Source organism: Bubalus kerabau, chromosome 1 (genome assembly GCF_029407905.1).
Source record: "Bubalus kerabau isolate K-KA32 ecotype Philippines breed swamp buffalo chromosome 1, PCC_UOA_SB_1v2, whole genome shotgun sequence".
Taxonomy (NCBI): Eukaryota; Metazoa; Chordata; class Mammalia; order Artiodactyla; family Bovidae; genus Bubalus; species Bubalus kerabau.
The window spans coordinates 218,551,062-218,578,338 of record NC_073624.1 but is presented as its reverse complement, the minus strand read 5'-3'; the positions used below and the strand labels follow the sequence as shown (position 1 = coordinate 218,578,338).

General features: G+C 44.0%; 2 protein-coding genes and 1 non-coding gene across 7 annotated transcripts in view; 2 read left to right on the top strand and 1 right to left on the bottom strand.

Annotated features, from left to right (window-relative positions):
* Positions 1-2,690, top strand: part of CDC25C (cell division cycle 25C) — a 36,533-nt gene extending 33,843 nt beyond the window's left edge. For all 5 annotated transcript variants that reach the window (XM_055554848.1, XM_055554842.1, XM_055554835.1 and 2 more), the window contains 4 exons: positions 341-439; positions 904-1,037; positions 1,428-1,539; positions 1,744-2,690. In XM_055554848.1, the coding sequence (XP_055410823.1) occupies positions 341-439; positions 904-1,037; positions 1,428-1,539; positions 1,744-1,893 (495 nt within the window). In that variant the 3' untranslated portion in view covers positions 1,894-2,690. The remainder of the gene's footprint in view (positions 1-340; positions 440-903; positions 1,038-1,427; positions 1,540-1,743) is intronic.
* A 5,158-nt stretch (positions 2,691-7,848) lies between these two features.
* GFRA3 (GDNF family receptor alpha 3) lies at positions 7,849-25,653 on the top strand. Its single transcript, XM_055554826.1, has 8 exons — positions 7,849-8,066; positions 15,731-16,018; positions 19,978-20,070; positions 21,360-21,672; positions 23,717-23,820; positions 23,988-24,122; positions 24,533-24,621; positions 24,834-25,653. The coding sequence occupies exons 1-8, from the start codon at positions 7,994-7,996 to the stop codon at positions 24,921-24,923; spliced, it is 1,185 nt and encodes a 394-aa protein (XP_055410801.1). The 5' UTR covers positions 7,849-7,993; the 3' UTR covers positions 24,924-25,653.
* TRNAE-UUC (transfer RNA glutamic acid (anticodon UUC)) lies at positions 15,220-15,291 on the bottom strand. The gene has a single exon. It is a non-coding gene; the product is annotated as a tRNA-Glu (tRNA).
* Positions 25,654-27,277: the final 1,624 nt, after the last annotated feature.

Genomic DNA, 27,277 nt, shown 5'->3' with positions numbered 1-27,277 from the left:
GCTGCTACCTGTGCCCTTACAGAAATCCTTGGGTGTCTTCTCAGAGATTGATTGCAGCCGTGTCTTCCTCCAAATAAGTAGCTTAAATCTTCTCCCTTGTGTCTTGGCAGTACTGACTATTTTGGTTCTCCAAAAGGCCATTGCCTGTTTTAATCTCTTACTTGAGGAGGGTTGGTGGGGGGCGGTTGCACCATTGCCATGTTTCAAATATAGGGGGACTTTGGAGGCTGGGCATACAGTGGGATCCTGAGTGACTAAAAGGAGTACACATTAGGAGCTGGGTGACTGGCTCTTCTCTCCCTCCAAAGAGGCAGGGTATTCAGTCATAGTTTCTGTACAGGTGGCTGCCTTACTATCAGGGGAGTTCCAGGGTCTGATTGAGAAATTTTATATCATCGATTGCCGCTATCCATATGAGTACCTGGGAGGACACATTCAGGTAAGGTTATATTGAGGACTTAGCAGGGGAGGGGCTAGAGATACCACTTAAGAAGTCTAGGCAAAGGGTCCTGCGACCTCTGGAACCAGGGCAAACATTATACATTTGGAATACATCAAGGTTGTCAGTCCTCATTCCTGTTGTAATTCTGTGAACCTTGAGCAATTTACTTTCCCTTTCCCTCCTAGACCAATCTGCCTCTTTCCTATAGAAGCCAAAAGCTCCTACCTGGAAATAAAAACATTAATCCAGGGACTGAGCAGCACTTTGCAAACACTTAATGCTTACAGACATTTCTCACAATAATCCCTACACTTTAGGCAGTTCTGTTCTATAAATGTTTATTGAGCACCTAGTGTATAACCAAGCTCCATGCCAGGCCCTGGGGGTAGATTCCAGTTATTTCTAAGTGTTGGCCCTGTTCTCTCGCCCTTAAGGAAATACTTAATAAAATTATTTTACAGGGAGCATTAAACTTTCACAGTCAAGAAGAACTATATAACTTCTTTCTGAAGAAACCCATTGTCCCTTTGGATAACCAGAAAAGAATAGTCATCGTGTTCCATTGTGAATTCTCCTCTGAGAGGGGTCCCCGAATGTGAGTGTCTACACGAGGAGGGGCCATGGAGAGGGTGATGGATCTTGAGTTGGGACTTACAGGCAGGGAACCTTCCCAGCCCAGTTCAGACAGAGACTGACTGAATGAATGATTTCCACTGTAGTTTAAAGAATGTTAAAGAGGTGGAAGGAAGAAGTTTCTACAATTCAAAGGTTTGAAGTAGTGAAGGAAAAGGGATTTGGAATTAGGTACCAATGGAGGAAAGGAGAAAGAGCAGTGCTACTTGCACCTTGTTTTGCAAAAATAAGATCTGGAGTTCCTTTTGAGGGTTAGGAAAAGTCTATTCTTCCTTCCTTTCCCCAGTGAATGACCCATGGAATCCTGAACTTGCTTTTTCCCATCTCACCCATCTCTGGATTTTCTCTAAAGGTGCCGTTCTCTGAGAGAAGAGGACAGGGCTCTGAACCAGTATCCTGCCCTGTACTACCCAGAGCTATACATCCTCAAAGGGGGCTACAGAGACTTCTTTCCAGAATATATGGTAAATCTTGGATGGGGCATGTGGGGCAATGGGATAGCCCAGACTTGGGGGAGCCAACTTTAACATGCAGCTCCCAGGGCCTGCAAAGCCCTCTGAGAAGAAAGTGCTGTTCCTTCTAAGCCACTCCCTGTAGCATCTCTATTATACCTCGTGCGCAGACTGTAGGCATCAAGAGGATTCCTTACTCTGTCCCTTGCCTTTCAGGAGCTGTGTGAACCACAGAGCTACTGCCCGATGCATCACCAGGACCATAAGGCTGAGCTGCTGAGGTGTCGAAACCAGAGCAAAGCATGGGAAGGAGAGCGGCAGCTGCAGGAACAGATTGCCTTACTGGTGAAGGATGTGAGCCCATGATATCAGGTCACCTACTGGCTGCCTGGGACTCACCAAAAGGCACTGTAGAAACCCTGAGCAGAAAGAGGCCATCTTCTATGCAGCCTCTTTTCATTCTAAGATGTTAAAAGATGTCAGCAAACCAACAGGCTGCCAAACTAATGAAATCTCAGGCGTGGGGATTGGTTACATTTTAGTAGAGCTGCTGGCTAGTGAGGAAGTCCTCGAGCTAGTTTTCTAAGGTTGAAGCCTTGGGTTTCATGGAGATTTATGTTGCTTCAGGGGGCTGTTGCATTCCTCTTCCTAACTACTCACGTCTTCTCAGAGGTCAGCCAGATCTTTTTCCTGGGCTCTGGCTATGCAAGAGAGAGTTGAGAGAGTTGTCCATCTTCTTTCTCTATATTTTCCTTCTTTGTCTCCCTCTCTCGTCTTTTTTTAAAAATGGAAATATAAAATAAAAAAAAATGGAAATATAAACATTGATGAATGAGAAAAAATCCTAGAAGATGTATGTAAGGAAGTAATCACCACATTTAAACTCCTTCAGACAAAGATGTAGCCATCTCTATTCATAGCTGAGGCCAAAGTGCTTTTCTCCAGACCATGGTTCTCAAAATTTGGGCCCTGGTCCATCAGCATTATCTGAACTTTGCTTGAAATGCAGGTTTTCACAGCCCACTCCAGACCTACTAAATCAGAATGTCTGAAGTTAGGGCACAGAAATATGGGTTTTAAAAATCTCCCTTTCAGGTGACTGTGATGCACATCAAGGCTTGAGAACTACAGCTCTGGAATTAAAGAAAACCTTTTAAATGGAATTCTTCAGCAGTGTTCCAGACTTTGCTTTCCTATACCATTCCATGGTATGAATTGCCTAAAAGTGTGCCCCAGACTCAATTCTTTGTGGTATCAAGACTCAGAAAACCAAAATAATTGCCATTCTGTAAGACCAAGTGATAGGTCTGAGTTGCATTCCAAAGGTTCCTTATCTGCAGCCTCAATAGAATTAAAAAAACATTTATTTATTTATTTATTTTTGGCTGCACTGGACCTTTCCTGCTGTTCGGGCTTTCTTCTAGTTGCAGAGAGTGGGGGCAGTGTTTGTGGGGGCTACTCTCTAGTGGTGCTTCTCATTGCAGTGGCTTCTCGTTGGAGAGTACAGGGTCAGTAATTGTGGCGCACAGGCCCAGTTGCCCTGCAGCATGTGGAGTCTCCCAGACCAGGGATTGAACCTGTGTCCCCTGCGCTGGCAGGCAGATTCTCAACCACTGGATCACCAGGAAAGTCTGCCTCAGTGGAGTTTTGACTTTAACCATTTTCCAAAGTTTTTTTCCACTCCACTTCATGTTTCAGAGACAGATTTAGGATGGTTGGAAGTAGACATCCATGCCATATGAAGATAAGAATGAAAGAAAAGAAAAGTACCAAGCAAGATCAGTTAGACTTCAGAAAGATATTTAATTTAATTAATCAATTAAAAAAAAATTTGGCCATGCCGTCTGACATTTGCTATCTTAGTTCCCCAACCAGGGATCCACAAAAAGATATTTTTAAGTTACACTCTTCAGCATTACCCCAGGCTTTCCTTTTTTAGAGCTCTTTAAGGTGAGTAGGTTTTTGTCTGTGTAGTAAAGTACAGCCCTACTTGGCCTGGTTGGCAGTGGAATTGCACATTGTCATTCTGTGGCATTAACCTGGTAAGTAGTGATAGCTCAGGACTAGAAATGGACAAAAGGCTGTGAAGCCTAGCCTGAGATAGAATGGAGACAAAAATAACACCTTCCCAGATATGGAGCAGGGAGACTTTTTAAAAAATGATTGGGAGGGAAGAATGTGCCCAAGTGACTGCATTGATTTTTGCAAGGTTCAAGAATGCTCTTCTCCCAGAGTGCTGCATGCTTGCCTCACAGCAGAGGGCACTGCTGTATTCTCTAAGGCAGCCACTGCAGCCTGCAGTCTCTACCCCTAGCTTGAACCTGCCTGTCCTGAGCCCTTGAGCTCAGAGCTCAGACAGGCTGGGGGAAAATGGAGAGAAGAGCTGCTGCTTTAATAGGTGGAGACAGCTGAGGGAAAGATGCTGTTCTTTTGTCCCACTCCACATACTTCCTCACAACAGGCAGGACCTTAGTCACCTGACCAGGAAACTGCATGAAGCACCTCCACTTCAAAGTGTGAGGAGGGGTCCCTGACTCACTGCCTACCCTAGTGGGTCATTTCATGTAATTCTTCCCAGAAAGGGAGAAGCAAGCCCCTACCTGGGAAGAGACTGGTGCACAAGTATTCACATTTCAGTGATCTTAAATGGAAGTTCTGAGTTATAAAACATAAGTGAAAGTGAAGTCGCTCAGTCGTGCCCAACTCTTTGCGACCCCATGGACTGTAGCCCACCAAGCTCCTCCGTCGTGGGATTCTCCAGGCAAGAATACTGGAGTGGGTTGCCATTGCCTTCAGGACTTAATCAGCTATCTACTTTGTGGAAAATTATATTTGCCTGATAGGCTACATTTTCCCATATAGTTTCTTGAAATATCTTCCCACTGTATAGGTACCATGTCACGTGATTCATGTTATTTTCAGAAACAATAATAATAGCAGCTAATAACCTTTCAGTTGTTTATTGCTTGCAAGTAAACATTTACTCATTTTATATAAATAAACTAATTTTCAAAACAATCCTGTGAGGCAAGTAAGTAGTCACTATTATACATGTTTTACCAATAAAGAAATTGAGGAACAGAGAGACTGAGTAACTTGTTTAAAGTCCCACAGCTAATGAATGCCAGAGTTGAGATATGAACCCAGGCAGTATGGCTCCAGAGTCTGTAATGTTAATGGACTTCGCTGTTACCAAATCCTCATCGATGGAAGGATGTGTCTTTCTAAATTGGCATTGTATTAGGTATTAAATGTGTAAGTGCCTCAGTTATAGGTTCTTGAGAAGTCAGGGCCATAGGGTTGCTTCAGCTTAGGAACTGAAACTAAGGGCACATACTAAGACCCCAATCCAGAAACTTTTGCATGAGGCTATGAAGGGGTTAGCTCTGTGCTGGTGTCCTTATACTGACTGATATTCATTCAGCATGAAGTCAAGTGATAAAGAATGGAAACCTTTTGGTCTGAAAACACTTCTGGTTGCAATCTCAGCCCCAGTACCTAGCTGACCTTTGCTACAGAGAGGGAAGCATTTCCCTTTCCTTACCAGTCATATATAAAGTGAGAGGCATGGAGGATCTTCTTTCCTCATTCAGTTCAGACAAATGTGAGAGACTCACTAGTTTCTTTCTAGGGATGTCAATTCTAAGTACCACAAGCATTCAAATATGTCACAGTTCCTGCCCTTAAGGTAGAAATGACTCTCTTTGTTCCATCCCTACAAGCACTCTGGCCCACTAGCATATTCAGCAAAAGGAAGATCTAGCCTCCAACTCCAAAACTGTAGGTTGACTGGTAAGGGCTGGCTGAGTTCATAGAATAATTAACTCCTGCAGTGATATTCCGTGTGTGCTATGTGCCTGGCACTAAGCTAAACCCTTTACTCACTGTATACTTGTTTAATCCTCAAAACTGTTATACAAAGTAAATACGGCTATTAATTTTTCAGATGAAGAAACTGAAGCACAAAAATTAAGTGACATGCCCAAGGTCACCCAGCATGTGTTGATAATGTCAATTGAAACCAGGTAGTCTGTAAAACTTGTTCTCTTAACTGTTTTTCACTGAACTGCTAACACCCTGGATTAGCTAAGGATAGCAGCAGGGCAGGAATTAAAGCCCAACAGTGAGAGAGGGCTTGATAGAAGGCAGAAAACCAAGATTACAAATGAAAGTGGAGTAAGATACAGAGCTTTGAGCCCCAATCAGTGGCTTGCAAAGCCCTCCCAAGGGCAGTTTGTGTCTTAATCATTTTTGCACCTGGCATAAAGCTGGGCTCATAATCAGCCTCAAAAGACATTATTGAATTGAATGATGGTTGAGTAACATCTTTGTAGAAAGGATTGGCTCATTTGTCATTATCCACAAGGTTCCCAACAGCAATGCTGCTTATCTAGCAGGTGTTGGCAGCCACAAAGGACATGGTTGGTGGGGAGAGAGTATGCTGGAGGAGCTGTCAATATTAGTCTTGGAGTCATATTTGTTTGCAGAGGCTTCCTCAACCCTCCACCAGCCTTGGTTACCGATCCTCATTAAAGGCCCGATGATGTCAAGCTCTTTACAACAGTGCCCAGACAGAATTATGCTCCAAGCATCTCATTTACTCTCAAACAGAGGCTGGTCTTTTATAGGTGGCTTTGGATATTGCTTTCAGCCCATCAAGTTGACCTTGTTCCTTTTGCTTTCCTGGTTCCTTTTGTGGGGAGAGCATTGAGTAGACCCACTGAGTAGGCACCCTGAGCAAATGCCTTTTTTAAGCCTACCCTCCTACCCCAAACCGATTTGCCTTGGTTGCTGAAGGAGAGTGCAGAGTTGACACCCCTGGATCACCTCCTACATCCTTGTTGATTCATAGCACCCTTTCCTAGCATCCCAATCACCTGATATTGTTACATTTTGCCTTGTAAATCCCATGTTGGAACTATTGCCAGAGTGAAGCGGAGAGTGGGGGCTATCAGCTCCCCAGCCACAAGTTTCCTAATCTTACTGGAGGGAAGGACTTGGGAAAGGTACACAGAGGTAGGGTGGGACTGGTGAGGGTTGGGGGGAATAGGCCCTGTATAAAAGCTGAGTAGCCAGATGCTCACTTTCACAGCTCTCCTGTAAGACTGGCACGGCAGATATAGATTAAAATGAAGCACAAACTCCATTTAAAGTACATTACAGCCCAGGAATCAGCTCCCCCTGGGCAGGAGAAGGGAGGAAAGGGCACAGGAGGCTACATAAGTCTCTTTCCTTATCTAGCACCACATGTCTCTCTCCTAGCTTTGTGAAGGGTGATTTACACCCTGGCTGGAATGACTCTCTTTCTGAGCTGATTACATTGGCAAATGCCCCCCAGAGGCCACAGCAGGATGGCCATATTCAGAAGCAGCAGCCAATAAATCTCAGAGGTTTATATTGTACTTCTCAGTACCCTCCCTCCTGGCCCTCTGCCAGGTGGGCTGTGGAAGTAGGAGAGGGCTTGGTTGAGGATTGGGGGAGAACACCCTTCAATACCTTTCATTACCATCTTCCTTAAGTACTGTTTAGTTCTCATTCTTACAAGCCATTCTGCCTCTGTCTTTATCCAGGGAGCAGGTGGGAACCAGCCCAGTAAATTGATCTAATAAATAACCCTTATCTTTATGGGTAGAAGTCCTGGGTTTCTCCTAGGTATTTGCTCTTGGTAGAGTAGCTTGCTCTCCTAACCCTCCTCTGAAAATGATGAGGCTCCTAAATGATCTCTCCAACCATCTTTCTCAGTGATCTTTCATCCAGGGAAATCTCCGCAGTTTAGTCTGAGGGAGGTTTGATCCTTCCATTCTTTCTCATGACACTGAAGGGGCTGAATTTTGGAAGAGTCTAGTCTGGCAAAGGTCCTGGGATCTGGCCCCAAGTCTGTCCCCAGCAAGGTCATTTCACCTGTCTGCAGAATCTTGGGGTTAATAATACAACGGAATCTCACTCCTGAAGATACTGATGTGGGGAAATGATATCAGAGATGTGCAAATTCTAAGGGGAAAAAAACCCCCAAAACTTGAAATGCAAGTGCCCTCGTGCATTTGTTACAAGATTTCATTTGGGGGGGTGGTTTCTTGGTGGTAGAGCGGATTCCGGAAAGTGAGATAGGATGCTTTAAAAAAAAAAAATATTTGGACCCCCGAGATGGCGAGTTTCCAGTGGCAGCTCCTACAATGACTCGGCTGCTCCGGGGCGCGTACCCTGGCTCGCCCCCACCCCCGCAGCCCTCTGGGTCTAGTAGGAGAGACTGCGTGGTGCGTCCGTCTGCTTTGGAGTTGGAGGGCGGCGCCCGGGACCCTGGTGGGAGAGTGTCGGCGCCGCCCTCCCTGCGAGGAAGGGCGGGAGAAGTGGTGGGAGGTGCCGGTAGAGGAGCCCGGCTCACAGAGCTCCTGTGCTAGGAGAGGGTAACGCCGAGTCGGGGGCAGGCAGAGCACCCGACGTCGACAGCCAGCGCGCCCATCCCACCATGGCGCCTCCGCAGAACCCGCGACCTTTGCCGCCTGCGCTCCTGCTCCTGCTGCCGCTGCTGCTCCGAGCTGGTGAGTGTCGTTGGAGCCGCCGCGGCTGGGGAGCGAGGGGATGGGGCTGGTGGTTACAGTGTAAGTGGGGTGCCGGCACCAGAGCCAAGAGAGGTCTCAGACCCCACACTGCTGCCTGATGCCTGGCGTCCATCTGTCCGAGCCTGGAGAACTGGAGGAGGAAGCCTAGAGTGTCAGGAAGGGGCTGGGTTCTACGCCTAGTCCAAGTGTCTGAACTTGTAGATTGAGTGTCAGCCGTGGCCAGGGCACCCAGGCATCTCCTCGCTGCCGGTTCCCCCTCTTCCCTCTTTTGAGGTGCTCCTATACAGTCACAGAACAAGCTGCAGCCAGGCCACTACCAAGACAGCATTTCTAGGAGGCGGGGAGAATCAGAAGCACGACGCCTTTTGCTCCACATGGGCTTTACCACTTCCACCCCGTGTAAAGACTGGGAAAGGGGCCACTAGGTACAGATGACAATATTGAAGTTTTTGTTAGAACTAACTTGTCACTGGGAACTCCCTGGTGGTCCAGTGGTTAGGACTCTGCACTTTCACCCCCCCACCAAAAAGAAAGAAAGAACTGACTTGTCACAAATTAGGGTTGAAAACTGCTGCCCAGAATTCGCCAACACCATTACTGAGTGGTTGAGAATATTGCTCACCATCAACAAACCCCCTCTTCAGGATGTACTTTATTATTATTTTAATTGGAGCAGAAAATTCACTATTGGGTAAGATGGCCTTTCTGTATAGGCTGCCCAGCACAGTGCCTTGCCCTGTTATAGATCCCCAATAAGTGTTTTGTGTAGTACATGGTGCAAGGCCTGATTTTAGAACTATGCCATTCCCCTAAGGAGCATGCATGTGGCCTCTGGGAGAGGGATGGGTGCATGGAATCTCACTGTGGGCTCCTGTCCAGAGCCTGGCTGGAGGGGCTCGTGAGGCAGAGACCAGGTACTTATCTGCACATGACCTCCTCCACAAAGTAGGACTGCAGAAGTGCAATCTTGGCTGAGAGACAGATATGGAAGGAAGGAAGGAAAGTACTGACCTGTTCAGACTGACTTTGTCAGTAAATCAGAGCAGCAAGACATCACTGATCTGATTGAGCTGCCCAGGAAATTTCACTACCCTAACAGTATGGCTGTATGTCAGGATATGGGTAAATTTTCAACACCTTCATCATGACCAATTTAGTGGAACAAGTTACCCTCTGTTAGTGATGAAATTTAACATGACCCTCACCTTCTTTTGTGGAGCTGCAATGCCCCCAGATCTACCACTGCTCAGACTTGGTGAACTGTATCTGCTAAGAAATTAGAGAGGTTTACTTTTGAAAATTGTTATGACTCAATATTTAATATTTAGTCCAGTTAAAGCAATGAGACTTGAACCTGCTACATTTCTTTCAGCAAGCACTTTCTGGGTACCTACTAGAAGTAACATCTTAAACATGCAGCATTTCTCAAACTGTTTAAATCCATGTCCCTTTTTTGATAAAGATAAAAATCTTATGTCTTCCTTAAATAAATTTTGAAATTTCAAAAGTCCTTTTGTTCATCTTTCACATATAAAATTGTTATATATACTTTTTTGTTTTTGTTATCGTTGTTTTGGCCATGCCATGATCCTAGCTCATGTTTTGGCCATGCAAGATCCTAGTTCCTTGACTAGGGATTGAACCTGGGCCATCAGCAGTGAAGGCAAAAAGTTTTAACCACTGAACTACAGGGAATTCCTGTCAAACATGCCTTTTTGAACCACAGGTTCCCATTGGAAATTCTTATATGTCCCTAAAAGGGTCCCATCCTCTCTCTTTCTTATCCCCTGCATTGAGAAATTCTGGTTTAGTTCAATCCCCTTTTCAAAAATCAAAATTGTGGACTTCCGTGGTGGTCCAGTGGCTGAGACTCCGTGCTACAAATGGAGGGGGACTGGGTTTGATCCCTGGTTAGGGAACTAGATCCCACATGGTGCAGCTATAATCCTGCATGCTGCAGCAAACATTGAAGAGTCCATGAGCTGCAACTAAGACCAAGTACAGCCAAATAAATAAAGTAATTTTTTAAAAAGTCAAAATTAAGGACTTCCCTGGTGGTGCAGTGGATAAGAATCTGTATGCCAATGCATGTGACATGGGTTTGATCCTTTGTCTGGGAAGATTCCACATGCCACAGAGCAACTAAACCTGTGGGCTACAACTACTGGAGCCTGCACACTCTAGGGCCCTCAAGCCACAACTAATAAGCCCCTGTGCCACAACTACTGAAGCCCACATGCCCTAGAACCAACCAGTCCCAACCACTACGCCCGCATGCTGCAACTAAGCCTGTGCATCTAGAGCCTGTGCTCTGCAACAAGAGAAGCCACCACCATGAGAAGCCAGAACACTGCAACAAGAGAGTAAGCCCCATCTCTGCAACTAGAGAAAGCCTGCATGCAAAAATGAAAACCCAGCACAGCCACAAATAAATAAATAAATAATGACTAAATAAATATAGCAGTGTGTACATGTCAAAAAGTAAAAACAAATGCCAAAAAATCCACAATGAACAAAATACCAAAATTTTAAAGCAAAAGTAACAATGCCATGTTGAGGCATATTAGAGCCTGAAGCAAAATGAAAAATCAGTATTGCTCACCCTGCCCTTTTTTACACATTGGATATGACATCAATTGTCTTTAAGGGGCATCATTCTAGTGAATTTGCTAAAATTCAGATTCCCAGGCATTATCACCAGAGATTCTTGTTTGGTAGTTTGGAGCTAGGGCTCAGAAATGTGCATTTTAATAAGTAATCTAATTGATTATTATATGATTGGAAGAGAATGTTGGACTAACTAAACTTGGAGGCCCCTCCTAATTTTGGGTATATGATTGGAAGAGAATGTTGGACTAACTAAACTTGGAGGCCCCTCCTAATTTTGGGACTCTTTGATTATAAGTAGAAGGTGCTCAGAGAAGTTATTGGGGTGGCTCATAAAATATCTGTTATCTGGTTATTTTTTAAATATTAGTGGGAGCTTACAAAGAATAAACACTGTTCTAAACACTGGTAATGTTTAGAGTGATGATAAGATAGACATGGAAATCTAGCTGGGAAGAAAATTTAAAAATGAAGTAAAAATATATCAAATGGTGATAAGTACTATGCAGAGAATTGGAATAACAGTATGTTAGAGTAGCTGGGGGGCTATTTTACTTTGGTTGGTTGGGGATAGCCTTTGTGAGATGCCACTGAATGACCAGAAGGGTCCAGTCATGTGAAGATCAGGTGGAAGAGCATTTCAAACAGAAAGGTTAGGTGGACACAAGGTTGTCTTGTTTTATGGCAACCAGAAAGAAGGTCGGTGCAGATGTAGGGAAGTGGGAGAGGAAGAAAGCTAGGAGGGAAGGTTAGAGACTTGGGCAGGGCCAGATCTCTACAAGGCTTTGTAAACCAGTGTTCATAAACTAGATCTTAACCTAAGTGCAATGGAAGCTGGTAGAAGGATTTAAGCAGAGAAATGAGATGATCTGATACACAGTTTTTAAGTTCATCAGTTCAATCACTCAGTCGTGTCCGACTCTTGCGACCTCATGGACTACGTGCCAGACTTCCCTGTCCATCACCAACTCCTGGAGTTTGCTCAAACTCATGTCCATCCAGTCAATGATGTCATCCAGCCATCTCATCCTCTGTCATCTCCTTCTCCTGCCTTCAATCTTGCCCAGCATCAGGGTCTTTCCCAATGTTGGTCTTCACATCAGGTGGCCAAAGTATTGGAGTTTCAGCTTTAAGCATCAGTCCTTCCAATGAATATTCAGGACTGATTTCCTTTATGATTGGCTGGTTTGATCTGCTTGCAGTCCAAGGGACTCCCAAGAGTCTTCTCCAACACCACAGTTCAAAAGCATCCATTCTTTGGCATTTAACTTTCTTTATACTCCAACTCTCACATCCGTACATGACTACAGGAAAAACCATAGCTTTGACTAAATGGAGCTTTGTTGGCAATGTAATGTCTCTGCTTTTTAATATGCTGTCTGGGTTGGTCATAGCTTTTCTTCCAAGGATCAAGCATCTTTTAATTATCATGGCTGTAGTCATCATCTGCAGTGATTTTGGACCCCAAGAAAATAAAGTCTCTCACTGTTTCCATTGTTTCCCCATCTATTTGCCATGAAGTGATGGGACTGGATGTCATGATCTTCGTTTTTTGAACGTTGAGTTTTAAGACAGCTTTTTCACTCTCCTTTTTCACTTTCATCAATAGGCTCTTTAGTTCCTCTTTACTTTCTGCCATAAGGGTGCCATCATCTGCATATCTGAGGTTATTGATATTTCTCCCGGCAATCTTGATTCCAGCTTGTGCTTCATCCAGTTCAGTATTTCACATGATGTACTCTTCATATAAGTTAAATAAGCAGGGTGACAATATATAGCCTTCACATACCCCTTTCCCAATTCGGAACCAGTCTGTTGTTCCATGTCCAGTTCTAACTGTTGTCCAGTTCAAACTGTTGACCTGCATACAGATTTCTCAGGAGGCAGGTAAGATGGTTTGGTATTCCCTCTCTTGAAGAATTTTCCACAGTTTGTTGTGATCCACACAGTCAAAGGCTTTATCATAGTCAATAAAGCAGAAGTAGATGTTTTTCTGGAACTCTCTTGCTTTCTCTATGTTCCAATGGATGTTGGCCATTTGATCTCGATTTCCTCTGCCTTTTCTAAATCCAGCATGAACAGCTGAAGTTCTCAGTTCAAATACTGTTGAAGACTAGCTTGGAGAATTTTGAGCATTACTTTGCTAGCGTGTGAGATGAATGCAACTGTCTGGTAGTTTGAACATTTTTTGGCACTGCCTTTCTTTGGGATTGGAATGAAAACTGACCTTTTCCGGCCCTGTGGCCACTGCTGACTTTTCAAAATTTGCTGGCATTTGAGTGCAGCACTTTCACAGCATCATCTTTTAGGATGTGAAATAGCTCAACTGGAATTCCATCACCTCCACTAGCTTTGTTCATAGTGATGCTTCCTAAGGCCCACTTGACTTCGCATTCCAGGATGTTTTGCCAAGAAAACAGTTAAGAGATGATCCCATATAATGCTAGTCAGCATTAAAATTATGTTATATTCACACAATGGAATGCTATACAGCAATGAAAATAAGCTATTTGCAACTATACTTAACAGTGTGGGTGAATTTCAGAAACTTAATATTGAGCAAAAGGAGCCAAGACACCAAAAACACATGTATGATTGAAAAACAGGCAAAACAAATTACTAATGTTAGAAATCAAGATGTTGTGTTTGCTTTGTTAGGAAGATGATGACTGGCAGATGGCTTCTGGCATGCTAGTAATTAATGTTCTGATTCTTTATCTGGCGATCTGGTTACACAGGTATATGTAATTAGAAATTCATTAAGCTATACATTTTTGATTCATGTGTTTTCCTATGTTATACTTTATTAGCAAACATGATATACAAATGACTAACAAAAACATGAAAATATGTTCAATATCATTAGTTATTAGGGAAAATGCAAGTGAAAACCACAATGAGATACTAGCTTACACCCACAAGGATGGCTGTAAAAACAGAACAAAAAACAGAAAACATGAGTTAATAAGTATGTAGAGAAATTGGAACCACCCTCACGCATTGCTAGTAGGAATGTAAAATGATACCAGCTCCTGTGGAAAACAATCTAGTGGCTCATCAGAAAGTTAAACATAGAATTATCATGTGACCCAGCAATTCCACTTGTAGAGAAATACCCAAGAAAAATGAATACCGGTGTTCAAGCAAATACTTGTGTGTAAATGTTTACGTAGCACTATTCACAGTAACCAAAGATCAAAAATGTCCATCAGCTAATGTTTACATAAACAAAACAAATTATGGTATCCATGCAATAAAATATTATTCATAAGAAAGAGTGAAACACTGATTTATACCACAATGTGGGTGAATGTCAAAAAAAGTATGTTAGATGAAAGAAGATAGATACAAAAGTATGTATTTTATGGTTCCATTTACATGAAACATGTAGGATAGGTAAATGTGTAGAGACAGCTGACTACTAGGGGGAAGTGAGAATGGAGAGTGACTGTTTAATGGGTATGAGCTTCCTGTTGGGGTGATGAAAATGAATTGGATTTAGAAGTGATGGTTGTACAACACTGTGAATATACTAAATGCCATTTACTTGTGCCCTTTAAGATGATTGATTTTATGTTGCATGATTTTTCTTTCTCTCTCTTTTTTTAAATAGTTTGCATCTTTTGACTATCTTCATCCAGTTCTTCCTTCCCACCCTCTGCCTCTGGTAGCTGCAAATCTGATTTCTTTTCCTATGAGAATGTTTGTTTTTGAAGTATAATTGACCTACAATGCTGTGTTCCTGGTGAACAATATAGTGATTTGCTATTTCTATACATCTCAGAATGATCACCAAAGGTGAATTTTACTTCAATAAAATTGAACTTTCACAACCTAAAACAATTTATTAAAAAAGATGGATGCAACAACAGAAAATGGTAATTATGTGAAATGAAAGATTTGTTAACCAATTGTAACATTTTACAGTATATACATGTATCAAATGATCATGTTGTACATCTAAAACTTAAAAAATGTTGTATGTCAATCATATATCAATAAAGCTGGAAAACAAAAAAGATGGCTGAGTGGTAAGAGAGAATGAATTTCGAAGATGGAATCATGGAGACCAATAAGGACTCTCAACTAGTTCAGACAGAAATTGGTGGTGGCTTGAGCTAAGGAAGTAGTGATAGATGTGGAGAGAAATAGACAGGTTCCAGATATGTAATGGAATTGACAGGACTTGCTGGATTGAACATAGGATGTGAAGGAAAGAGAAGAATTCAGAATGACTCCTAGATGTCCTGCCTTGAAAAACTGGGGGATGATGGTGTATTGTTACCACTTGATAGGGACCCTAGGGCCTAGAGTGCAGGGCCTTTCTCCAGGGCTGACATACAACCAACCATGATATTCCTGAGTAAGTAACAGAATCAGTAAAAGTGCCCTACCCCAGCAAGTTCCCACTATAAGGGTTTTTATTATATATATTTTTTAAGTTTTTAATTTTGTTTACACCATGTTATTTTTAAGTGACTTTTTTTTTTTTTTTGGCTGTGCTGCAAGGTTTGCAGGATCTTAGTTCCCTGACCAGGGATTGGACCTGGGCCCCAGCAATGAAAACGCTGAGTCCTAACCACTGAACTACCAGGGAATTCCCTTAAGTGACTTTTAATGGAAGACTGAGAGTTGTTGCTAACTGTCATTTAGCACTCCCGTGCACATTCTCAACTCTCTGGTTATGATGCTAGCCCTGTTCATGGCATAACTCTGCTCAGGGCCCTCTTCCAGTAACTGGCAGGGTCATCAGGCTCAGCTTCAAACAGTTGTTCCCCTTCCCTTCCCAGGAGGCTGAGCAGCCTTTCTTTATCAAACCCCTACCCTTTCTTGAGCCTGATCTCTTCTACCAGATTGTGACCATGGCAGACCCTCCCACTGGACTTCTTGTTTCCCACTAAAGGTCTCTGTGCTACCCCAAGACTTTCCTGCTAAAGATTTCGTCCAGAATCCCCCTGTCCTACCTTATGACTCGGTTTTCTCAGACAGCTATTCTGACCTTATGTGAGCCTCTCTTGACCTCTCTCCTTCCATAGGGGACCACCTCCCCACAGAAGGCCGATTCACAAACAGCTGTATCCAGGCCAGGAGGAAGTGCCAGGCCGATCCCACTTGCAATGCTACCTACCACTACCTGAATTCCTGTGCCTCAAGTATAAGCACCTCATCACCTGCAGAGGAGCCTTTGGTCCCTGAGGACTGCATGGAAGCAGCACAGCAACTCAGGAATAGCTCTCTGATGAGCTGTACATGCCATCGGCGCATGAAGAACCAAGCTACCTGCCTGGACATCTACTGGACCATTCATCCTGCCCGTAGCCTTGGTGAGGCTCCCATCCTAGAGTGGGCTAAGCTAGGGAAGATGGCTCTTGGGAGTTGATTTTTAATCCTGTTGGATATGGGCCACATGGTAGATTCTGACAGGGATGATAATGAAGCTCTGCATTTGACATCAGTAAGAAATGCAAGGAGCAATTGGCTGTATCCTTTTGGGTCCCAGAATACTGCCCTCCCTTCCCACTACTTCCCCCTTTCTTTTACCTGGAAACATGTGGCTGCCTCTTGGAAGATCTCTGAACCAGGCTAAGGCCCAACATGGGGAGCTCCTGGAACAGATGGATAGGAGAGGAAGTGGAGGGAAATGGTCTTAACCCATAAATACAACATACAAATACAAGATAATCCTAGGTTCAGAGAGGCTGGGAGGCTGTGTCCTGGTACAGCCTTTAACAGAGAGGATACTCATTAACTAGACAAGAGATGGTAAAAGACAGAGGGCACTGGAAGACCAAAGAGGAGCTTCCTCTGACTCTAGAGATCCCTTTTTATATAGTCAATTTTACTGGACTATGCTGCAATAATGAAACAGGGTCATGTAAAAAAAAGGTTAAGTTCTTCCTCAGGTTCTGTCTTGGCTGTGTCATGTGTCCTCTTCGTTCTGGGATCCAGTTCAGCCTCTACGTGGGATGTTCCTTTCTGATGGCAGACGGAAATGAGCATTGGCAGAATCATTTGATGCCTTTAAAACTTTCTGCTCAGACATCACATGAAATACTTTTGCTCACATTCCATTGACAAGCAGATCACATGGTCAAACCTGATGTCCTCTCCCAGGGGACTCTAAAAATCTCATGGCAATAAATGAGGATGTGTAGTCTTACAGGAAGGGTAAAAATAAGTAGAAACAGCAATGCAATCTACTGTAGTTCATCACTTGGTCAAAACATTCATTTCCCTCCCTTCCACAAGAAAATATAACTACTCACTAAGGAAGGTGCCTAAGTATTCTGTTTAAGCAGAACATCAGACTCCAAGATCCCCGACTTGGATATTATCTTGTGACAATTTCTGTATAAGGTCTGAATGTGTGGTTCCTCTTAATCTAGAAACGTATATACTAAAAAGTCATCTGCTTCCCATATATACTCAATATGTAGTAAGGGAACAGGGACAGGAGAAGCACAACAAACTCAGAAAGAGGAATAATGGGAAGCACACAGCAGACATTGATTCATAGCAATTCTGATGTCCTGCCACACAACTGATGCAAGGGCTGTCTTCCCTGGGAGTAGGAATTGCTCTTTAATAAGGCCCTGCTTTTGCTTATTGGGGAGCAAAAGCCCAGGAGTTTCTCAGCTCTCTGGGAGGTCCTTTCCTTTCCATTATTTTCTTGGGCTACATCTGAAAAGGGCATTGGAGACTATGACCTCCTTAGGGACTGAATAGCATTCTCTGCTTGCTTCTTACTTGAGGAATGTTGGAGCATCTTAAGTCTCAAATAGTCAGAGTCTATTTTAATCTAGGCTGGTGGCTCTTAGCAGTACTACTCTCTCAATACATAATTGTGTTTTATATCTTTTGATTCTGTCACCTCATGTGCCAGTAGCTGTTCCTATAATCCTTTTCAAGACATACATCTCTTTCCAGACCTAATTAGAGGTACCTTGCCCTTATCAAACTTCTGTGCCTGAGCCACTATCTCAGTCTTTTTTCCCTGAGCATATTTGTCCAACTGGCAGGATTTATTGGATACTGTCTTAATCGATGGGATCTCTACAAAGGGCATGATAGCCACGAACTTGAATTTGTCTTTCCCCAGGGCTGAGTTGTAATTGAGCTTATTACTCAAAGCATTTTTCAGTTTTATCTTTTACCATTAGAATATGAGACGCAGTTGCATTTCTTAATCCTGCAAGTCCTAGAATTTCCGTATTCTTTCTTCTCTGTTTCCTCCTTATTGGTAAACTGGTCAGTTCTCTAAGCTTATATCTTTCTTGTGGTACCTTGCCAAATATAGTCATGAGCATTCACAACATTCACTAGTAATCTTCCTTTTCTTAGCTTCTTCCTCTTAAAGCACAAGCTCACTCGTACATCATCTTCCTTCCAAGTTATTGCAGGCAACAATTTTACCAAACATTGTGCCACTGCATAATGAGAGCTGCCAGCCCCCAATAACAGCTTATTCACTGCCCACTGCCCAGTCCCAAAGCTAATACTGTTTATTTTAGATTTTGTTACTTCAGCACAGCACTTCTAGATACCAATTACATGTTTAATAAGAGTTTGCTAAATTATTCAACCAACCGCAAAATCCTTGGCTTTTACCAACAAAAATGTAACTTTTGTTCATGTTACACACATCTGCCATGGGCTTCCATGAGTTAGTTGGCTTTGTTTTTGCTCCACCTGTCTTTTTCATTTGAGGATCCAGGATGGTAGGTGGAAAAGAACCACAGCAGGACCATGTGATCTTAAAAATTCTTCTTAGAGGTGATTAAGTCTCTGAAGCTCACAATCCACAGACCAAGGCAAGTCATGTGGCCAAACCTTACAGTAGGGTGGGAAAGTACAGTTCTCTCCTAGGGGGCCTAGAACATGGCAACAGGTAAAGATATATAATCATCCTCCAGCAAGCAATTGGAAACAGTAGTACAATATACCACTCTCCTTGTTCCCTGACTTCCTCTCCTCATCCTAATCACCTCACTTCTAGAGCTTCACCTGAACCCTCTCCCTAAATCCTCTTGCCTTCCCCCTCTTTTCCCTTGGGAGCTCCCAGGTCTCCCCAGGCATTCAACTCATCCTTTCTGATTTGCTTGATACTATACATATCCCTTGGAGAAGGCAATGGCACCCCACTCCAGTATTCTTGCCTGGAAAACCCCATGGATGGAGAAGTCTGGTGGGCTGCAGTCCATGGGGTCGCTGTGAGTCGGACACGACTGAGCGACTTCCCTTTCACTTTTCACTCTCATGCATTGGAGAAGGAAATGGCAGCCCACTCCAGTGTTCCTGCCTGGAGAATCCCAGGGACGGCAGAGCCTGGTGGGCTGCTGTCTCTGGGGTCGCACAGAGTCGGACACGACTGAAGCGACTTCGTAGCATACATATCCCTTCTCTACTGAAGACATACTCCCAGAATGTCCCTGCAAGCTCACCTCTGTCTTTAAACAATAGTTTTTAACCAGCCTTTATTAAGCACCTTGTGTATGAGCTATGCAGTAATTTTTTTTTTTTTTAATTGAGGTACAGTTGGTTAACAATGTTGTGTATGCAGTGATTTTATAAGATCCTGTACATCTCTTCAGGAGCTCACAGCCCCATGAGGGCATCTGAAAGAGATGTATTTCCTTTGAAATCATTGTCTCTCCCTTCTCTGCTTTTCTCAGTCAGGTTCATTCTGGGCCTGGTAACGTTTCCATCACCTCAGCGTGTGATAAATTTCCATAGCCAAGTGGTCGGTCCTGGAACAGAGTTCACCATGGCCCCTTCTCCAATTGCAAGAGCAAACAGGACAGAATCCCTTTACCTGTTTACATGCCTACAGGCGATATGCGTAGTAGTTAGGAGTGGAGACTGTGGAATCAGATAATCTAGATTTCAAATCCCGACTCCACTTATTAGCTTATGTGAGCCTGAGCAAGTGAATTAAACCTCTCTTATCCTCAGTTTCCTTTTACCTACCCAAAGACTTCTATGAAGACTAAGTGAAATTGTATATATATATATATATATATATATATATATATAAAATACCATAGTGCCCAGTATACAGTGTGCACAACAAACAGTAGCTTTATTTTTCTTACCATTAAACCCAGTTTATTCATCAAGCCTAGCCTGTACCTTTATGGCCCCATTTTTTTTCCTCTCCTCCGCCCAGGATGCAGCTATTTGGGTAGAGATTGTGCCTTTGCCTTTTCCCCAGGAGCTTCAGCTCCTCCTACTCTCATCCACAGCCCAGTCCTCAGGATTCTGATGCATCCTACCTTGTCTCTAGGTGACTATGAGCTGGATGTCTCTCCCTATGAAGACACAGTGACCAGAAAACCCTGGAAAATGAATCTCAGCAAACTGAACATGCTCATACCAGGTGTGCAGGGCCAGCTGGGGCTGGGGTATGGGAGGGCCTGGACCCTGCGGGAAGGGTGGCTGGTGGGGAACACAGCTGGGTAATAAGAGGGGAGAGTTCTAGACTGCCAGGTGACTAAAGAAGCCCTGTCATGGTGAGAGTCTGAGCTATGGGGCATAATCTAGTCTCACAAATCAACAAAAAGCAATAGTTATTAAGGAGATAATCAAAGAGAGCCTGTTAGAGCTTCTAGCTTCCAAAGGGTGGATCTCTACAAAGGGTTAGAAGGGAGTGGCAGCAGTCCCAGGGAAAAAATGTGCTGAAATGGAGTATTTACCCTAATTCGAGGCAGCCAGGAAAGTAGCTTATGGTCCCTGAAGACCAGGAAATTGCTTGTTTTCAACCATTCTAATGGGATGGGCGAGGTGTTGGGCAGGGAATGGTGAGAGAGAGTGTGACTCCTCAGGAGTGATTCAGGGTGGGGAGCCATCTGTCTGGCAAGGACTATGATGCATGTTTTTCAAGAAAGTGAGGCTGTTGTGTTAATTGGAGAGGAAGACACACATGCACTCTCTTTTTGAGAGAGATGTGAGATTTGTTGTACAGTCAGTTCTTCATATTAAAATTTTGAGAGAAAAGTATAGAAATTTATATATTAGAAACTCTAGGTTACAAAGAATCTGGGAATAACCTATTCCAGTTACTCTGTTCTGACTGCTGAAATATTCTGTTAATAGAAGTATCACCATGATTTCCCAAGACTCAGAGTATGGGTTTTTTTATGCATGCATCAATCAAAGAAAGATGGACAGAATACAGATACAGAACCAAAATCCTAAGTAGAATTCGGTTGCATCTGTTGTGGACAGTTCAGAAAGTATACTTTTCCACACCAGGAGGATTGTGGGATCCTAGTTCCCCCACCAAGGATGGAACCCCTCAGAAGTGAAAGACTGGCGTCCTAACTGCTGGACTTCCAGGGAATTTCCCAGAAAGTACTTTAGAATGTTGTAGGGCCTCTTGTTACAGTTTCCACCATGGGATCTCACTCATTGCATAGGATTGTAAAAAGGATTCGGTTAGATGTATGTGGCTTAAAAGCAAACAAACAAACAAAAAGCCTAGGCAAGCAGAGGAGCAGGATGCGGGAGGCTCATGAATACCAACATTGTTTGAGGCTAGAGGGCAAGGCCTTTTTCAGGGCAGTCCTCCCTGACGATAGTGCCCTCCCACTACCGCCCTTGATAAATCAGAGGCTGGGCTGCAGGTCTGTGAAGAGGACTGCTGACTTGCTTCCCCTCTCCCCCCAGACTCGGACCTTTGCCTCAAGTTCGCCATGCTGTGCACTCTTAATGACAAGTGTGACCGGCTGCGCAAGGCGTACGGGGAGGCGTGCTCTGGGTCCCGCTGCCAGCGCCACACTTGCCAAAGGCAGCTGCGCACCTTCTTCGAGAAGGCCTCAGAGCCTCACTCGCAGGGCCTGCTGCTGTGCCCGTGCGCGCCCACCGATCAGGGCTGCGGGCAGCGCCGGCGCAACACCATCGCCCCCAGCTGCGCGCTGCCCTCGGAGGCCCCCAACTGCCTGGAGCTTCGGCAAGTCTGCGTATCCGACCCGCTGTGCAGGTGCGGGTGCTATGTGCTGGGTGCTGGTGAACGGGGTGGGTGCCACTCCTTCCGGGCTTCTTCCTGGGCAGGGTTGAATCTAACCTAGCCCAGGGATCCTGGACTGACTTCACCAGGTAGCTACTCTCGATACCTTTTAAAACTCTTTTCTGGGGGTAAATGTGAGTGTGTGTGTGTACACACACACACACAGTGTAAAAACCTTAGAAAATATAAATGTGTCTTAAAATATCACCCCAAACCCATCACCTGGAGTTAATCTAACATACTTTGGAGAGCATTTCCTTCCAATCTTTTTTCTCTACAGATAAACAAAATCAGACATTTTGAGAGTATATTTATCTTGCTTTTCTTCCACTTATGGTACGTATCTGGTGAGCATTTTCTGATGGAAGCAGTATGGAATAGAGATGAAGACAAGCTCTGAAGTCAGACATATGTGAATTTAAATCCTTGTCTGTGTGACCTTGCATCTATCACTTAACTTAAAATTCTGTCACTTAACCCAAGGTTCCACTTACTCCTCTGTAAAAACTGGGATAATAATGCAGACCTCTTGGGATTTTGGTGAGAGTTAAATTACGTAATTTATGTAGAGAGTTAGCTTACTGGTGCAGTTAAGTAAGGACTCAGTAAATGATGGTGCTTATTTTGTCATTTACTGTCCTTTAACAACTTACTTTTTAACTGTGTACATTGTATTTCACTTTATAGATACCCCATATTTTATTTAATAATTTCTCTGTTTACAGATATTTAGGTTGCTTTCTTTACTGCTATAAATAATGCTGCAATAAATATTACTGTTATTTATTAATCTTTGTGCACAAATCTAATTATTGCTTAGGTTGTGTTGCTACAAATGTCATTACCAAATCAAAGAACATGAAGAATTGTAAGGTGTCTGATAAAAATTTAAGCAGAATTTTAATCTGGCTTACTTTGACCTTCTCACGCAAACATTCATCAGATTGACGTTATCATCCTTTCAAGTAATATTTGTTGACAGTCACACCAACTTTGTGTGCAGCTTGGTTCTACCACTTAGTTCTCTGTAACCTTGGGCAAGTCACCTCTCTTGAGTCCCACTTCCTCTTCTGTAAGATATTACATAATAAAAGCTCTTAGTTAACATAATATTAACACTTAGTAATTACTATGGGCTAAGTACTGTTTTAAGTACTTAACATCTAGTAACTCTTCTAAAATTCACAAGAACTCTGTAAGAATGTTGTTTTTTTTTTTAATCATCCTCAGTTTACAAATGAAGAAACCACAGCAGAGAAAGGATAAATAGCTTACTCAAATTCACCCCTAGATAGTAAGTCAGGTTTGTTAATGAAGTTTAGAGTGAAAGAAGTCTGGCCTAGAGTCTGCTCCTAAAGGCTCTGCTCTGCTGCCTGTTGTTATGCTGGTAGCTGTTCCTATTACTTTCACAATCACTTAACAAGTGCTGGGCTAGATGACTAAGATATTGTCCCTCCCTTCAAGGAGTTTGCATTTGAATGGGGATGACAGAGAAGTAAACCACTCTTCTAACACCAGGCAAAATGTAAGGAAAACTGCACAAATATATATAGAAAAATATATTCACAATTCCATCGCCTAAAGATAACCAGCTTTACCTATTGTAGGATGAGTGTTAAAATAATAATATCTAACATTTACTGAATACTCACTGAATACCAGGCCCTATTAAATGCTGTACATTTAATGCTCTTACTTCATCCTCACAAAAATCCACAAGGTAGTGCTATTTTTGTCTCTGTTTACTGTCAAGGAAACTGAGGTTAAAGAAACTGCCTGAGGTCTCAAAATTAGGGATTTTGGAGCCCAAGTTAAAAGTGATATGCTGTGGAGACTGGGGTGATAGTATATTTGACTGTGACAGGAGCAGGCCTCACTCAGGAGGAGGCCATGGCTCAGGCTCTGAAAGGCAGAGGAGTATTTGGCATGAAGATAGGCATGTCAGCTAAAGGGGCAGCAAGTTGATGGCTGCAGGCCAGACCGTCAACAGGGACTCTTGAAATTTCCTTTTTTCCAGATCACGTCTGGCAGATTTTCAGACCCACTGCCATCCCATGGACATTCTAGGGACCTGTGCAACAGAGCAGTCCAGATGTCTGCGGGCATACATGGGGCTGATTGGTGAGGCTGAGGAACGTGGGTAGGGAGCCAACAAGTTGGCCAGCCTGGCGGGTGAAAATGCTCTCAAGACTGAACCCAGATGGAGTGGTCCTGAGACAGGTGGGAGATGGATGGGAGCTGAAGGCAGAGTTGGCTTAGTCACCAATAATCTTCTCTTCACTCTATAGGGACTGCTTTGACTCCCAATTTTGTCAGCAATATCAATGCCAGTGTTGCCTTAAGCTGCACCTGCCGAGGCAGTGGCAATCTGCAAGAGGAGTGTGAGCGGCTGGAAGAGTCCTTCTCCCACAACTCCTGCCTTAGTGAGTGCTTGCCACCTGCTCCCAGTCCCTGTGGCTGGTTCAGCTCAACCCCGGGAGAGGGAAGGGGTCAGCTCTGTGGTCCACACTGGTTCCATCCATCTCCTGCAGATGGAGCAACCCCCTCAGCCCTTAGCATAGGCGTACATCTCCCCAGCCTGGGCCTTTCTGCCTTCTCCCATTCCCTAAATGACCACCCTCCTGCCCCTGCCAAGCTGCCTTTTCACCTGTCTGAGCCCCAGGGACACTCTTCAGCTCAAGGAATAGCAAGCAGAATGAGATAATATCCCATTCCCACCTGCCACACACCCACCGTCATACATGCCAGGGTCCCTGAGACACTTCCTTTCCATCTTTTGGAGTCTAAGAAATCTCCAACATCTGCCTGCTCTCAGTCTTCCTTCTCTCCTCAGTGGAGGCCATTTCAGCTAAGATGCGTTTTCACAGCCAACTCTTCTCCCAGGACTGGGCAGCCTCTACCTTTTCGGTGATGGAACGCCAGGTAGGGGCTCCTCTGTTACACCCCCTCCTGCCTTTTCTGGACCATCGGGGGAAACCCAGACAAGGGGAGCAAGAGACTGGGGGTGGTGTGAGTCCCTTTTGGTCATGAGGACTATAGACCTCTAATGGACATCTCAGGGGAGGGGAAAAGGCCTTGATGGAAGCTGAGCTGGTGCAAAGGGTGGAGCTGACTCCATTTCATTTTTTCCACAGAACAAAAACCCTGCTCTGAGGCCACAGCCTTGGGTGCCCACTCTTTTCTCCTGTACTCTTACCTTGATTCTGCTCTCGAGTCTCTGGTAGCTGGACTTCCTCAGGGGCCCTCTTCCCTTCTACCACACCAGCTGACCTGCTGCCTGCAATGGGTGAGGAAGGGACAGCATCGGGAAGGAGGTTCAGTCTACCACGTGGCAACCCTGACATATGTCCAGTCAACTCCAGATGAGGTCATGGCAGAAGCTGACTAGCCGAGTTCTCATGCCCTTTACTTCTTTTTTTGTTTTGTTGTTTTTGTTTGGCCATACCACACGGCTTGTGGGATTTTCATTTCCTGACCAGGGATTGAACCTAGACCCTCCCAGTGAGCACTCAGAGTCCTAACCACTGGACTGCCAAGGTCATTCCCTTCACTTCTTCTTGGGCTGCGCCTTCTTAGGACTTCAGCATATCATCTGGTGGTATCCAGCTCTCCCAGGTTCTCGCCTTATTTCTTTCTCCTGCCCACCCATGATCACTCAGGCTCTAACAAATCAGTCACACTCTGCTGCATTCTCCAGGTAGGCAGACTTGGGTGTTCTGAAGTGACCTGGAAAGACATTCCTCATGGTGAGGAAAGCTGGAGGAAGACTCCTATCTATCCCTTGTTTTCTCCTCTGAGTGGGGGATGGGAACCTACTGCCAGCCCTGCCCCAGGATCCTACACAACACTTGAGCATCAGGAGCTGGAGCATTTGGGCCTTGCTTTCTTCCTGCTACTGTCCTAGAGTCCCCTTAGCCTCTTGGATTATGATTAAACATTTTGATTTAAAACTTTTCTGTTTTCCCATTGTCTCACATTGTGAATTTGTATAGAACGAGGGGTGTTACAGACACAAGAGCACAGGCCAGGTTATCTAAGAGACACAGTGACCCTGCCACCAGGTTTTATGTGACCCTGGGCAAGTCTCTCAGCCTCCCTGTGCACTTGACATGGAGTTGGAAGAAAAGTAATGTATGTGAGGCTGTGGACCAGGTACTAGTCCCAGCTGCTGCCTAGGATCTGCTACTCCCTGTACATCTGTGCACATGAGGACCTATAGGTATGTATAATATTTTGTAAGTAAGATCAGGCACTGCCTGTCAAAGTGTAAGTCACAGACCCCTTTCAACATCCATGAGAAGAGCTTGAAATACATCATCCTTTTCATCAGCTGCGTGACATGGACTTGTATGAATGCATATTCCTACATACATAGTTTATTTAACCAGTTCTGTATTGATGGATATTTGTTTGTCTTCACATTTTTCTCTGAGCCAAGTTTTAAGGCAGCGAGGAGGTGACTGGGGGTAGTATGTGCAGAAGAGCTTCCAGAGCAATGGGTGACATAGGGAAGCCACTGTCTAAACATTCTTGTATCCACATACCCCTGCCCCAGGAAATGCCCAGCCAACCTGCCATCCTGTACACTTCAGTGGGGTACCTGGTGGACTTTCCTCTTTCTCCCCTCCCAGGAAGATCTCTGAACCATCAGGGCCTCTCTATTTGCTTTGGCTCCATTATCATGGGCCTGGGGAGTTGAATGGTACAGTCATTCCTTGCTAAGTGCTTGAATTAGACTAATAGGTCATCTGTACTTTTCTCTGAAGAAGGTCCAAATTCCTGGTAAACAACCAGACCACTCTCCCAGCCTAGGGCCCAGAGCCAAGACCTGGGGTGGGGGTGCACAGTGGCTGGACTGAAGCTTTTAATGGTATCCTGGCTGGCCAGGGTGGTTAATGCCATTAGACTAGTTTCTGGGTAATGAGGTGGGAAGGTCTGCTGGCAGCAGTGGTAAGCAGAGAATGCTGAATTACAGGTCTCTGCATGGCTGGGGTGGAGCAGACTGTCTTTAAACAGCTATCTTGAAATTGACCCATTCAATCTTGTATTCATTCAGCAAACCTTAGCAAGTGCTTGCTCTGTTCCAGGCTGTATTTTTCAAGATCTGTCCCTTCCTATTCATGAGCTAGCATTTTGGTGAAGGGGCAGCCCAGCCCAGGACTTTGGCAACTGGACCTTGGCTTTAGGCACTTGGGACTTTTCAGTTATCCTGGCTGATTATAACACTCAGCTGTTTGACCTTGTGAAATACTCTTTATCCCTCTAAACCACCATTTCCTCATCTCCAGTAGGGATGCCAATAAGAGTACTTAAAGGGTTGCAGTTTTGCTTTTGCTTTTGTTTTAAATAAATACATTAGCAATTTAATTTCAGTAAAAAAAAAAAAATTAGCAATATCAACTAATGTTTATATCAATTTAAATGGTTTTGGTTGGCAATGTTTTTGGCTTCTTATTTCTATAAAAGCTTATAAGCATGAAAATTTTATGCTCATTTTGATCTCCATGTATATTTGTTAGATAATAGTAAAAACATTTATAACTAACAGGGTTGTTTGAAGACTAGAAATAATTATAAC